Raw genomic sequence first — 15,182 nt, 5'->3', positions numbered from 1 at the left:
CCAAGCTGTCCCATGACAGTGACAGGCAGGGACTGGCATAGGTTCACAAAGACTAACAGAATTGGGACAAAATTGGAAACCAGAGTTCCCATGTGTGGCTAAGCATCTTGAGGATGAAGCCAGATAGCCAGACCTCCAAGTCCCTCTACAAACAAGCCCCCACCTGCAGCTGAACTTGACCTCATTCAGAAAATGATAATGAGGAAAAGCAGGTGCTTCATAGGGCTGGTATATGATCAATTTCCTTATGTAAGATATGGAAAATAGGGGCTTCCCTGGTGGCGCAGTGGTTGAGAGTCCGCCTGCTGATGCAGGGGACACGGGTTCGTGCCCCAGTCTGGGAAGATCCCACATGCCGCGGAGATGCTGGGCCCGTGAGCCATGGCCGCTGAGCCTGCGCGTCCAGAGCCTGTGCTCTGCAACGGGAGAGGCCACAACAGTGAGAGGCCCAAGTACCGCAAAAAAAAAAAAAAAAAAAAGATATGGAAAATAACAAAGGGTATCTTATTAGGCAGGCACTCAATAAACTTTTTTTTTTTTTTTTGGCTGCATTGCATGGCTTGAGTGATTTTAGTTCCTCAACCAGGGATTGAACCTGGGCCCTCAGCTGTGAGAGTGTGGAATCCTAACCATTGGACTGCCAAAGCAATTCCCAACATCAACTTTTTAATTCTCAGGCCTTTCACCATCAAAACCCTACCCATTCTAGGCAGAGATGACAAATCATGATGCTCTTTTCCTTGAAGTCTTCTGGTGGCCTGCCCTGTCCTCCATCTGCCTGGGCCAGGTGCCCCTTCTGCACACACCTGTATCCTACTTGGGCAGAGCACTGTACTAGGTGCCATGAAATCTGTTCAAATATGTTTCCTGCCCTCAAAGAGCTTACATTTAGGAGACAAGGTCAAAACCATGCAGAATAGGCAGACAAGCCAATAACATAGGGAAATTAAATGATTTAATTTTAAATCACAGTTTAAAACAAGAGAGTTCACGCCACTGTACATGACTGCAAAGAGAAATGAACAGGCAGTAACTGCTCTAATGTTTCAGAGGAGAGAAAGCGCACCTTAGGCTGAGGGCGAGGAAGGGCTTAAGGAGGAGTCACTGTTTGAGCTGAGTCTGGAAAAACAGCCAGGATTAGGGAGAGGCTGCTGCAAGGGGGGTGTGGACCAGGCTGAAAGGAAGCAGCACCCCCTCCCCTAGGGCACTGGGAGCTCCTGGAGAGCAGGTCTTGGGTCCCACTCACCTCTGCACCACCACTGCAGGAGCACAGAGCCTGAGGGGCTCAGACACCAGAGGCCAGGGCAGCAATCAGTGCTTTCTGCATCTCTCCTGAATGGGGGACCACCAGTCCCCCTCACCCCTTCACCCACCCAGCCCCTTCCTGTCCTCTGTGCTTTTCCATGTCCCCACCCCGGGATGAAGCGGAACCAACACAGGAGGGCACTGTGCCCCTTCAATGCGGTGTATTCATCCCACGTAGCCCCCTCTCCACTGCTCAGTGCTCGTGCTCTGTGACTCTCAGGCAGTGCCACACCTTCTCTGAGCCCCATTTAAAAGGCCTGACGATGCACCGAAGGGCATACTGAGGTTGAGGCACACATCCTGGCAGAGGGGTGGGGACAGAGCCTCAGCCCTGGGCACACAGCCTCTTCTCCGGGCTTCTGGGAGCAGCCTGGGAAGGAAAAAATAAAAAAGGCCCAGGCCAGGCTGACAAGTAGATGGATCTCCTGGGTTCATTCAGGGGACTCCACAGGACACCATGGCCCCTGCCCCAATGCTGGGGCATCAGACAGAAAATTGGGACAGGGCTTTGCTGGGGATGATTCAGCATGCTCGGGCCAGCAAGCCCTCCTTGGACGGTCCATATGCAGCAAGGGTGGTCACGGCATTGACATCTTGCTCCAGAGGTCTGCAGTCCTGTTGTCCATCTACAGCTTGCTCCTGGGCTGAAGGTCACACGGTCCACCTCTCACTTCGGGCCTCCACAGCCTGGACTAGGCCTTCGCCCAGGATGGCAAAGTCCTCCAGGATGGCTTCTACATTGGGCACCATCACCAGCTCCCCACCTTGAGACACCACCATGCGCCCCTTTGTGTTGGAGGCCTGAGAGAATCAGAGAAATGTAGATGGAAGTGTCACGAGAGGCACACGCAGAGACACCAAAACACACGTTTCACACCTGCCACCGGGTCACTTGTGGAACCACACACAGACACACATGCCCATGTGGAACACATGTACACACTCAGGAACAGACAACTGTCCCCAGCCAGCTCACCTTTAACGGCTGGGGCTGGAAGCTGGTGGGCTTCCAGAGGACACCGATCACCTTTCCGCCATGCTGGTCATAGAAGAAAAGGGCCAGGTCCCCAAAGGCCTCCTAGGAAAGGGCAGGACAGAGACAAGATTACAGGTGGACACCTGAGAGCCACCTCCACGGCCCCAGCTCCACCTGGATGTCCCCTCCCCAGGGTCAGTCAGCCCTTGAGGACCTACCCTGAGCTGCACCAGGTAGAGCTGAGGAGGATCGTAGCCCAGCACGGGCATCAGGGAGGAGGGCCCCGGCTCACTAAGCAGGCCCCGGCAGAAGGAGGCAGCTGGCGAGTCCACAGCCTGGCGGTGCCGGGGGATGTGGCGGGGAGACAGGTGGATCAGCACGTCGTACATGTCCAACGGTGGCCGGAACGCTGTCTGAGGAGGGGTAAGGGGTGCTCAGCAGTGCCCACTTGGGAGCTGGGAACTGGACCACAAACCCCTCCACATGCCCACTCTGGTTCCCTCCTTCCCTTTTGTCTGACCCACCCATTATGGGCCCAAATGCTCATTTGAAGGCAGGAACAACAAGACCCAGCTGGTGGCAGCTTGGGTCCCCAGGAGGAGCGCAGGGTAGAAGTGTGAAGCCAGGGCCCCGATTCTCCTGCAGGCTCCCCCACTGCCAGGCGCTGTGGGCAGCTGCAACGCCTTCTCTGGATTCAGTCTCACCAAACAGGGGCCCCTAGAGCTCCAGACTTCCATGGTTCAAAGGCAGAGTCCCCAGAGCCCCTGGAAGCAGTCTGGGCCCTGGGCTTACCCTGATGTCCCCAGGACCCTGGGGATCCATTAGCTGCTTCTCTAGGACGGGCAAGGCCTCGGCTGCCAGGACCATGAGCTGGTGTAGGATCTGGGGGACACACATACATCAGAAAGGTCACACCTGACCACAGGTCTCTCATAGCTCAGGCTGGGCCTGCTTTTTCCTTGGGGGAGAAAACCACACATTTGGGAGCAGGAATGAAATTAAACCTGGGGCGAGGGTCCATCCTGTGTCCATACAGAGCTTTTGCGATCCTGGGGGGTAATGATGACCATGACGGGAAGTTTTGTCCGGGTTGCCAGGAAGACACTGCGGATCTCCACCTGCTCCTCCGCTGCGGAGGAGAGGGGGTCTTGGGTCAGCCTACTCCTCCCCCCAGACACCCTCTACTGCCCTGGGTCCTCCTACTGTACACTTAGCAGCTGCCCATCACAGGGATTTTCCAACATCCCCCAAATGGCAAAAGCGATGAAAGGGACACCGCATCTGCCTCAACTGGGCAGGGTGTTAAACTCCCAGCCTGGGACCAGAAACAGAATTTTCCACTGCCTGGCAACCCAGTCTGCTTTCCGGGCCTGCACAAGCTGAGGCCTGCCCCTGGCCCCTTCCTACCCTGGGCTCCCACACACCTGGGGAATTAGAAAGCTGATACCTTCCTCTCTGCTGGGACCAGAAGCTCCTCATATTACAACCAGAAATCACCACTCACCCGCCCGCCCCCCCGCACCGACCCCGCACCCAAGAGGTCTGGGCATGTATTCTAACCTGAACCGTTCCCTGCTCCCCACCGTAAGACTTCTCACCTGGTGTTCAGAGCCCCTCTTCCTCTCTCCTCTTCCCTTCACAGCCCCCCAGGTAGCCTGCTTACCATCCCCAGTCTGCTGTGTTTCTGATCATCACATGGGCAAACCATATCTCTACAGTCTTGGAGCTCCCTAAAGGCTTGATTTGGTCCTCTTCCTCCTTAACAATTCCCTACCCCCCAGGCAGTCAGGGTCAGGATAGGGGAGGCAGAGAGAAAACCTAACAGACCGACAGGGAAAACCCTTGCCTGTCCTATTCTACAATCCACAAAGGGTAGTTCTTGCACTAGTCCGACCCTGATCCTGCCACTTACCAGTGAGTTCGTTATTGAGGTTGACAATTAGGGGGTTGTTCTTCCAATCAAAGGTTGATATCAGGAAAAGGAACCGAAGGAAGCCCACCTGGGGGGAGCTGAGAGGAAGGGGTAAGCAAAGCATCTGGGCCAGTCACACATGCCCAGGCCCCCCACGGCCCAGAGAGCCTAGGCCCCTTGGTGTGGATTGCGGGGGTTAGAACCCCTTCTGTCCCTTGGTTCAGCCACCTCTCCCATGTGGACTGAAGCACGGGGGATGAAAGCTGGCCCCAGTGGAACTTCCTGGCTAGGGGAAAGGTGGAGGGAATCACCTGGGAGGGGTGAAGGGCTCAGGATGCAGGAAAAGGGCAGCAGCCACCAGGTCCAGGCTCTCATCGGTGAGCTCCTCACCTAGGAGCTGGGCGCGCACCCACCGCTTGGCCAGCCGAGCCACACCCGAGAAGGCTGGGTGCTGCTGCTGGAGTCTGCGGGGAGAGGAGGGTAGTGGCCATGACAGTGAGGCCCTCAGGGCCCAAGAACAGTGTTTCAGCCCCGCTGCTGCTACTTACTCAACTTTACCCAACACTAGCCTCTGTGCTAATGCATTACACGTATCATCTCACATCTTTCTGATTAGTACCCCAAGAGGTTGGTCCTAGCATGATTCCCATTTTACAGATGAGAAAAATAAGGTTGAGGGGAGGGGGAATCCTGCCCAAGGGACACAGCCAGTGAAGTGGCAGGGCCAGAGTTCTGGCACTTGCCTGACTCCAGAACTCATCTCTCCAACCGGCCTTCCAGCGAGACAGATGGCCAGGAGAGCAGAATGGGGCCAGGAAAGGGTCTACGGACATAAGAGCCTGTGGGGGTGGCCATACCCATGCAAGGTGCTGGTGAGCAGGGGCAACTGCCTAGTGTCCCTCTCAAGGCGGAGGGAGGCGGGAGTGTCCCTCAAGGAGATGATCCCCTCGGGGCTCCGCATCTCCCTCAGGATCTGGGGCTCCCGCTGATAGGCCACACGAATCCGGAACACAAACCCATCCTGTTGGAAGAGGGGATGGCATGGGAGGCGGGCCACCCTGACACCCCTGTCCCCTCCCTCCCTGGGTATCCCTGCCCTGCACCAGCCGAACCTTGAGGACATCGGTGTGCGTGGCTGTGGCGCGGCACTGCAGCCCATGCTGCTGCGTCAGTAGCTCTGCCAGGCGCAGCTGGAAGGCAGCCCGGACCCTCCGTATGGCCTCAGCATCCTGAGGCCACTGCCCACTGCCCTCCAGGTGACATACCACTGTGGAGAAGAGTGAGAGGCCTCAGCCTGCGGCCTGGGGCGAGAACAGTCCCTCTCACCCCCTCGCAAGAGCTCCCTCACCAGTCATGGGCTCCACGTAGGCTGGACAGGGCTTGTCAGGCCGGGGCAACAGCGAGGCCCGCTCTTGCAGCTGTTCATAGAAGGAGTAGGCTGGCCGGACTGCGGTTGGTGGGAACACCTATGGAAGAAGGGGGGCTGAGGAAGAGGCCTGGGACTGGGAGGGAGTGCCCAGAGTCAAGAAGCTGGAAGGGAGAATACTGGGTGAGTGGAGTAGAGGTGGGTGTCACGAAGCAGAAAGAGCTCCCTGCCCCTTGCGCCTCACCTCAGTGTAGCGCAGCACTGGGTGAGCTCCCTGCACGGCAGACACGGTCAGCGGCAGACCTTCCAGTCCCCACAGCAAGCGACTGAGGTCATCGTAGCAACGCACTGCAGCTGCCAAGGCCTCCTCACCTGTGCTGAAGGTCTGAGAGGGAAAAGAAAGACAGGAGGGCACGACCTTTCAGAAGAGCCCCACCACCTGGGATACAGCCATGGCTCAGGCTGCTGCTGCAGAGCCAGGGGGTCCCCTGCTGGACGTTCTGGGAAGTGCAGCCTGGCTAAGATGGGGCTCTCCACCCCCATCCCCACCCCCAAATCCAGCCACACAGGCTGCTTACTCTACAGTCCCTAGCCTTAACCCAAGCCCTGAACCAGAGCCCTTACCTCTTTCAGGCTTTGAATCAGTGCATCCAGGTGGCCCCCCGTATAGTGGACACAGGTATCTGGGATGTCAGCATGGCTGGAAAAGGGGCACAGGCACAGTGTGGGCACTGGGGGCCATGCCGAGAGCTACTGGATGTGGGCTGCTCACCCCAAAAACTTGGGCCAGACCCTCCTAAAAGGCTCCCCAGCCCATGGCTGCCTCCTGGCATTCAGATGCTAACACTCACAGCGTTAAGAGATGAGTGACCACCTGGTGGGGAATAAGGCGCTTCTGGGCCATAGAGGCTGCCTCCCAGACCACAGCTTCCCGAATGGCTCCATCCTGGAAACGCCGAAGCTCGGAGCGAGATCCCCAGAACTGGCGGAAGTCAGCAGCCTGGGAAGAGGAAAGGGGTAGTGGTAGAGATCAACAAAGAAGGGCTCTGTCAGAAATCTCCCAACAGGGGACTTCCCTGGTGGTCCAGCGGTAAAGAATCCACTGTACAAGGCAGGGGATGTGGGTTCAGTCCCTGGTCAGGGAAATAAGATGCCACATGCCGCAGGGCAACTAAGCCTGCGTGCCACAACTACAGAGCTCGCGCACCTCAACGAGAGAGCCTGCGGGCCGCAAACTACAGAGCCCATGCGCCCTGGAGCCTGAATGCCACAACTAGGGAGAAAAAACCCACACGCCACAACTAGAGAGAAGCCCGTGAACCACAATGAAAGATCCTGCATGCCTCAACAAAGATCCCGCGTGCCGCAACTAAGACCCGATGCAGCCAAAAATAAACTAACTAAATAGATAATAAATAAATCTTGCAAAAAAGAGAAAAAAGAAAGAAGTCTCCTGACAGGCCTCAATCCAGGTGGCATGAGGACAGTCCACTCCACTCCTTCCAATGCAAGACAGGACCAAATCACCCCTCAGACTCCAGGGCTCCTCACCTCAGGCTGGTCAGCCTCTGGACCCAGCTCGAGAACACTGGTCAGCCCCTCAGGCCGGAGGAGCAATCCCAGGGTCAGGACCCCGGAGTCTCTGTGTTTCGGTGGATCCTGGCTGATGTCCCACTGTAGGATGTAGAAAGGCTGAGCTTAATCCAAGCATCCCACAGCTTGGTCTGGAAACCCACTTTCTAGTGAGAGGGATGGTGTGTCTTCTGTATCTCTTGGGACCCTGGGTCCAACCCCCTTGGTCCCACAAACTCCCCAACCAACACCATCTCACCTCTGAGACTGGGGGCCGAGAGTGGGCCAGCAGGTGCAGCCGGGACCCCAGGCCCTGCTCCAGAAGGGTGGTTAGTGGGCCCAAAGCAGCTGAGACATAGTCCCCACCATGATCCTGCAGCTCTGGCCACAGCTTTAGTCGGTGACACGCTGCCTGCAGGCGACTCAGTGGATGGAGACTGGGGGGGCAGAGAGGGACAATGAGGGGGAATCAGGTACTGCTGGTCCCAAGTATCACCACCCCCACCCCCAGGATGATCTATCTGAGCACTTGCCTGAGGACCTTTGCCCCATCACTAGCCCCAGGGACACAGGACTCACTGGCATATCCTGGCACCCCGAAACTTACTGCAGTATGTGGTCAAAAGCCCGGACCATAGGTTTGGGAGTCATCAACAGCAGCTGGAACCCATCGTCAGCTTTGCTGTCCAGCAACACCATAGACAGCCGTGCCTCGTGCTGCACCTGGGACCACAGAGTAAGGAGGGAACTCCCGCGTGAGACCACCAGCACTGCACCCCTCCCCTTACGGAACACAGTGCCCAGACCCAGAGACGTGCCTGACCAAAGGTCTCTGGAGAGGAGTTTCTGGGGTTCTGGTGCTGGCAGAAGGGACAGGGTCTGGGCTGGGACATCTGGGGAAGCCAGGAGTGGGCGACACCTGTACCTGGTGGCAAGTGGAGGCAGTGACATCAGCACAGAGGTTGAGACGGCCTGAGGAGTCCAGGAAGACAACAGGGAAGGCCTGGTGGAAGTCAGCCAGGGCCGGCTGGGAGGGGGAGAGAGAAGCCAGTCAGGGCTGGGCCTTAACTTCAGGATGCCTTGCCCAGACTCAGCACTGCCCTACTCACCAGGGAGGGATCTGAGCTGAAGCACAAACTGATCCCGTTGACCGTCAGATCTGTACTGGCTGAAATGAGCCAGAGAAGGTGGGTGTGTCAGAAGGTATCCCCCTCCCTAGGGACCCAGCCCTCGTGACACCCACCCTCCAGACAGGTGGCTGCAACTGCCTGCCTCTGGGATTCGGTTTGCTCATCTGTCTGAGGACCAGAGACCAAATGATCCCTGATGGGTAAGAGTGGGGCCCTTGGCCTTTCCGAGTCCAGCCGCCTCACCCAGAAACTGCAAGGTGCTTCTCAGGACCTGGTAGCCGCTCATGGTGGTATGGATCTTGTGTGTAGACACCAGGAAGGCAACCAGCATGGAGACAAGGAACCCACTGAATCCTCCCAGGCCCTGAGGGGGAGACGGAGGGAAAGGCCGGAGCTCAGAGCCAACCCACCACTCAGTGAGGCAGGGAAGCTGGGCCAGTCCCCACTCACCTTGTCCAGTTCCCGCTGCCGCAGCCAGACCTTCAGAAGTGCCACACCATCCTTCAGCCCCGAGGCTGAGCCCAGCACGGTTGATAGCAGCTGCGCATGGGACTCAAGGGCTGTGTCCTGCAGGACCCATGTGTTATAGTGGGGGGTGGGGGGCTCTGGGCTACCTGTGAGAGGAAAGGGGAAGTCGTGAGAGGAGAAGTCCCCGCAAGACCCTTCCCTCCAACTCCACCTTGATACTCACCATCCCCTGAAGGACTCTGCCCTTGGTACCAGGCAGTCCGCACATTGTTCTTGGACGGCAGCAGGCGGCACGGGCGGAAGAAGTCAGGTGGAGGGCATGGATGCAGACGGACAGTGACCAGACGCTCATCCTTCCCTGGGGGGAGATGGGAGATGCTGAGACCCTGCAGCCCCCTGGAGCCGGAGGAGCCCCTGTACCACCCACACCGCCCCCGCTCCCCATTTGAGGGCCTTACACCTTTCCCCTCCAACTTGAGGCCCAAGCTTCCCACCGTGGACTTGAGGCCCTAGTTCCTCCCCCACTGGATTTGTCACCCCATACAGTGCCCTCCACCCAGTATATGCCTCCCACCATGCGGCCGCAGCAGCAGCGAGGGTTTCAGGTGGCAGCCATTGGTGTAGGAAAAGCGAACACTGCCAAAGAGTGGGTCTTGGGACAGGTGGTGAGCCAAGTGGGCCAGGTAGAGGGCACGCTTGCGGAAGTAGCGCTGGTTCAGCCCATCCTTGTCCTGTAGGATCTCCTGGAGGGGGTCAGGAGAAGAGAGAGATGGCCAGTCACTTAAGTCCTTGTTGTTGGAGAACTTGGGGGCCGAGATGAAGCCAAGGTCAAAGCTTGGCAACCCCATCTGCTGGCCAGGATGCTTAAGCCAAGGCTAGCAATACCACAACTCAGATGAGGAAGACAAAGTTCCAAATGGCAAATCTAAGCTCCCTCAGGACAACTGCAGTGGTCTGTTCTTTGGATTTAGAATTCAGATTTCAATGCCCCGGCAAGCGAGAGGTGGGAAAAAGAGAGGGATCAAGGGATTTGTAGGTGGTGAAATGGCAGACCTCTCCATTCCCCAAACTCTGAACCTCACCCTGGGCATGGTCAATGCCACATCCACATTGATGTCCGGCCGGATGCAGGTGCCCAGAAGGTAACTGCCCACAACAGTGACCTGGGCTGGGGGCAGGAAGCGGAAACAGCCCTTTACAGTATAGGGCACTTGGTGGAGGGGGACTCGAACCCCATCCCGGAGCCATGCCTGGTTGGTCAGCTGTGGGGACAGAGACAGTGACACGTATTAATTTGACTGCCTTCCTAACATGTCCCCTTGATGTCTAGTAGACATCTCAAATTCAACATGTCAAAATGTTTGAAACCAAACTTCTGATCTTCCTATAAACATGTCTTCCCTATTAAGACAACTCCATACTAGCTGCTCAAGCTAAAAATATTTAAATCATCTTGACTCATCTCTGTTAAGAACACCCATTTTACTTTCAAAAGGTATCCAGACACTGACCACTTCTCTCCTCTACCCTAGTCTGAGCCATTTTTCAGTGGATCATTGTACAATAGGTTTCTAACTAGTCTCCTTGATTTCACCTTTGTCCCCCTCCATTCTACTTTTTTTTTTTTTTTTTTTTTTTTTTTTTGCCGTACGCGGGCCTCTCACTGTTGTGGCCTCTCCCGTTGCAGAGCACAGGCTCTGGACGCGCAGGCTCAGCGGCCGTGGCTCACGGCCCAGCCGCTCCGCGGCATGTGGGATCTTCCCAGACGGGCATGTGGGATCTTCCCGGACCGGGGCACGAACCCGTGTCCCCTGCATCGGCAGGCGGACTCTCAACCACTGTGCTACCAGGGAAGCCCCCTCCATTCTACTTTTAACGCAAAAACCTGGGTGAACTTTTTAATACTGAAGTTAGATCACAAACAAAATGCCTGCAGTTATTCCCCATCTTATCCAGAGCAACAGCCAAAGTCCTTGTTTTGGTGCACAAGGCCCTGCATGATATGCCCCCCTCCTCCATAACCTTTCTGAACTTACCTCTTTCTATCTTCCCCTCATTCTTTCCAAGGAATGTACCAGACCTATTCTTTTTTTTTAATTTTTTAGTTTAATTTTATTTTTTTATACAGCAGGTTCTTTTTAGTTATCCATCTTATGCATATTAGTGTATATATGTCAATCCCAATCTCCCAACTCATCATACCAGACCTATTCTTGCCTTTGAACCTTTGTGTTGGCTATTTTCCCTTCCTGGAATCCCTTCCCTTCCTTAGATATCTATATACCTGACTCACTTCCTTCACACAAATGTCACTTCAATAAAGCCTACCTCAACCACGCTACTTAAAGTTGCCAAACACTCTCACCCTCTGATATTCCCATAATCCCCTTACCTTGTTCTTCTTCCTTTTTCCATAGTACTTACCACCATCTAACACTGCCATACAGTTTACTTGTCGTGTTCATTATCTATCGTCCCTAAGTCTAATACTAGAACATAGGCTGCTTTGTTCACTGATGTACCCTAAGAACACAACTACTGCAAGGCACGTGTTTGCTAAATGAATGAACATATAATTGACTGCACTCATAGCTGAGACTCCTGGCAGTGAGAATGAGCTCCCTAGCACCCCATCCCCTTCAGAGAATAACAAGGCCCCTAAGGACCTCTTCTGGGCTTTCCAGTTCCCTCCACTACCTGCCTTACCTCTGTCTCAGGGGTTGAGGGCACCCTCATGATCCGCTGGTTGACCTTCTGTAGGAAAGCATCAATCCGCTCTTTCTTCTTCTCTGACAGCCTCACTTCCTTCAGTAGCTCCTCTACCTGTAAGAAGTGGCAGGGGTGAGTAGTACTTCAGCCTCAGTGTCTCAGGCCCACCTCTCTAACCCAATTCCCAGCCACCCAATGGTACCTGTAAACGAAGCAAGCTGGAATGGAACAGACTCTCAGTCTCCCGAAGGCGATTCAGCTCCTCATTGGTAGGCTCCTTGTACAGTTCTGCCCGGCTGAGCTTCACGGGCTGCAGGAGGCCCTCCACTGGAGAACCAGAACGCTTCTTTGAGGATTCCTTCTTCCCCTCCTTGCCTATGCCTTCCAGAGCTGACGCCATCACCTGTGGCCAATGAGAGGGAGAACCCAGGATGATATCACAGATATCTAGCGTCCACTGCCTGACGTGCCACCATGACAGGATGTGGGTAAAGGCTTTACCTGCTCCTGGTCTCTCTTGAATAGGAGTCAGATTGTGTAAAACTCAGAATAATTTTTACTTAAAAGAACATTACTGAGCTCTATGCTGAAAACTCCTTGAGTTGAGGGTTCCCCATCTACCTGACAGTACAAGTTGCTAGGGGTAGTAGCTGACTGGGCCATGCACTAAGCAATGCCTCAGGTCCTTGTAAGTACCAGGAGCTTCCTCTTCTGCTGGGTTAATCCTGGGACTTTGCAAATGCCATCTCCACTCTTGCTCTATCCAAATCCTGCCAGGTTACACACACACACACACCCTGCCCCAGCAAGCCCTGACTATAAACTATATAAGTATACATTAAGTGCTCAATGATGGAAGAGCCTACTGACTCTGAAGGACACACTCAGTGAAATCATCCAATCCTCACAATAACCCTAGCAGAAAACGGACACCCGAACGAAGCCCAGTGAGCTAGAGGTTCCAGTTGGTATGCCCAAACTGTGAGCAGGCTTCGAACCCTGGGCTGCGGGATCCCAAACCTTTTCCTCTACAGCCCTGGGCCCCGCCCCCCTCCACGATCCCACACCCTGGAGAGCCTTACTGTAGCGCTCCAGGAGCGCCACCACGTGGAGAGCACAAAACTAGACACAAGAGGGAAGAAGATCCCGTCCAACCTTCAGGAGGACTTCATCAGGGAAAAGACCCAAGCCGCAGAAGGGGGTGGGTTTTTTTTCAGTTTCAAGGTGTAGAGCTAGCAAACAGAGAGAAGCTCAATTGTCTTTACTATTTCCATCCGGATAATGCCAAGTTCCATCTCCTTTAGCAAGCTCGGATTGTCTCGGTACCCTGGGCTGGAAGCATCAGGGGAAATGGGGCTCTTCCAGAAGGGACCGTTCTCGTGCCCTCGCTAGAGAACTGTTAGGTTCTGCCATCTCCGACACGTTGCGCATTCCTTCCTCCCAGATGGCTCACCCACCTCCGGCTCCCCGGCAGTTCCGCGATGCTGCGCTCCCTTATGTGCGGGGCCCATCCCTCCCGTACTGCTCCCGCACTTCGGGTTTAAAGTCCACTTGCTCTGCACAACTTCTTCCCACGTTGACAGAAATGCCCAAACCGCGGCAGATATGCAGCCCAGAGCGGCAGCTTTGCTGCGGAGAGCGGAAGCTAGCCTCGTGGCACAGGACTCCACCCAGTTCAAGAGCCATAGGGTGAGTGCCCGACGAGTCGCTTGTCATTGGTTTCTGTCACTCTCCGGGGCCGCCCATTATGGGGGAGGGGCCAAATAGGGTTTTCCGATTTACGGCCTCCTTGCGACGCCAGGCCCGAAGCATGCTCGTAACTTGGCGGTCGCTTCCTTTTCCTCACTTCCTCCGTTTGGGTCGAAAGGGGAAGGGCGGGGCTAGATTGGGCCCTCTGGGGAGGGTTTGTTTACTTAACGCAAGTGAGTCCTTTTCTTTTCTCATCTTATCAATTAACCAATCTCGTCAGTTCCACTTCCAAAGTATATCTTGAGTTTATTCACTGTACTCTGTATTTACTGCCGAGTTTGGTGCGCATCACATCATCTTGTGCCTAGAATAATATAACAGCTTTTTTCCAGTTTATTAGATTTTCCAAGTCTACTGAAGCGTTGCTATAATATTATGATGAACGCCCATATACCCTTCACCTACCCATCATAACTTAGTGTTGATGTTTTACCAAATTTGTTAAGTCTTTATGGTTTTTTTTAGAAGCCTGAGATTTGTTTGTTTAATATTTATTTGTTTATTTGGCTGCATCGGGTCTTAGTTGTGGCAGGCGGGATCTTCCTTGCGGCATGTGGGATCTTTGTGGCGCGCAGGCTATCTAGTTGTGGCGTGCAGGCTCTAGAGCACACGGGCTCAGTAGCTGCGTGGCACGTGGGCTTAGTTGCCCCATGGCATGTGGGATCTTAGTTCCCTGACCAGGGGTCGAACCCACGTCCCCTGGATTGGAAGGCAGATTCTTAACTACTGGACCACTGGGGAAGTCCCTGTGTATTTATGTTTTATTATTTTTCATAACCATTTGAGAATGAATGGTTCTTAAAAACCATGCCTAAGTACTTTGGCCTGTGTCTACCAAGAATAAGGACTATCTCTTATGTAGTCATAATTCAATTATAAAATTCAGGAAATTTAACCTTGATTCAATGCCATTATATAAAGTCCATAGTCAAATTTTGCAATTATCCCAATAACCTTACATAGTAGCATTTTATTTTGCAGTGCAAGATCAGGCATCTATTTAGTCATCATGTTTCTTTTCTCTCTCTTAATCTGGAACATTTTCTTAGCTCTCCCTTTTTTGTTTTTTGTGAGGTTTTTTTGTTGTTGTGGGTTTTTTTTTTTTTTTTTTTTGGTGGTACACGAGCCTCTCACTGTTGTGGCCTCTCCCGTTGCGGAGCACAGGCTCTGGACGCGCAGGCTCATGGCTCATGGGCCCAGCCGCTCCGCGGCATGTGGCATCTTCCCGGACCGGGGCACGAACCCGCATCCCCTGCATTGGCAGGCAGACTCTCAACCACTGCGCCACCAGGGAAGCCCTGTTGTTGTTTTTTTGACAATAGTTTTGAGGAATATAGGACAGTTTCATTTAATAACTTTTTCTTTTAATCTTTTTTACTGAAGTACGATACACATATAGAAAAATTCACATATCTGAAGGATACAGCTTGGATATTCACAAACCAAACATACACATGTAATCAGCTTCCAGAAAAGAAAAAAAAAAAGCAGAACATTTCCTGCACCTTGCCAATCTCCCTTCATTCTGCCGTCTAGTCACTGCCCCCCAACAGTAACCACTATCCCAACTTCTAATAGCATAGGATATTTTATGCAATGGCTTTTAAAGGAATTTTCACAAAAGTGGTCTTGTCCTTCTTCAATCCATTCCACACGGTTATCAGAATGAGTATTCTGCAACTAAAATCCTATCATGCCACTCTCCTTTTAAAAACTCATCAGTGGGGCTTTAAATGTCACAAATGGTAGGATTTCCTTCTTTATACCTGAAGAGTATTTTGATTTTTAAGGAAGGTTTCCTGGAGGAGATGGGGCTGGTGCTAAGTCTTGAAGCATGATTTGACTTTGAATTGATTGAGAGGAGAAAGCACCACTGTGGAAGTCGGAGGAAGACCAAAGGGGCCAGAGATTGGTCAACCATTCATTCCACACTGGATGATACTTAAGAAATGTCAGCCCTGTGCTGTGTCAAGGATAAAGATAAATAAGACATGA

General features: G+C 53.7%; 1 protein-coding gene across 2 annotated transcripts; it reads right to left on the bottom strand.

Moving 5' to 3' along the window:
- Positions 1–938: 938 nt before the first annotated feature.
- NOL6 (nucleolar protein 6) lies at positions 939–13,046 on the bottom strand. Of its 2 annotated transcripts, none has more exons than XM_022551652.3 (26): positions 12,896–13,046; positions 11,641–11,841; positions 11,436–11,552; positions 9,812–9,991; positions 9,304–9,472; positions 8,953–9,087; positions 8,712–8,875; positions 8,505–8,625; positions 8,241–8,299; positions 8,057–8,158; positions 7,739–7,854; positions 7,391–7,568; positions 7,111–7,233; positions 6,411–6,559; positions 6,184–6,259; positions 5,804–5,944; positions 5,542–5,659; positions 5,306–5,460; positions 5,051–5,214; positions 4,505–4,657; positions 4,194–4,291; positions 3,286–3,410; positions 3,074–3,163; positions 2,500–2,694; positions 2,282–2,383; positions 939–2,106 (listed from the first exon to the last, which is right to left on the bottom strand). In XM_022551652.3, exons 1-26 carry the CDS (start codon positions 12,947–12,949, stop codon positions 1,957–1,959), a joined length of 3,435 nt encoding a protein of 1,144 aa, XP_022407360.1. In that variant the 5' UTR covers positions 12,950–13,046; the 3' UTR covers positions 939–1,956. The 2 variants fall into 2 exon arrangements, with proteins under 2 accessions (XP_022407360.1, XP_022407361.1); XM_022551653.3 differs by lacking the exon at positions 12,896–13,046 and adding an exon at positions 12,594–12,889.
- Positions 13,047–15,182: the final 2,136 nt, after the last annotated feature.

The sequence above is a fragment of the Delphinapterus leucas genome, chromosome 6, assembly GCF_059928025.1.
Source record: "Delphinapterus leucas isolate spDelLeu-1000000601 "Yukka" chromosome 6, BTC_Dleu_Yukka2, whole genome shotgun sequence".
Classification (NCBI taxonomy): Eukaryota; Metazoa; Chordata; class Mammalia; order Artiodactyla; family Monodontidae; genus Delphinapterus; species Delphinapterus leucas.
The sequence above is the reverse complement of the archived record's forward strand: the minus strand, read 5'-3'. Positions and strand labels throughout refer to the sequence as shown.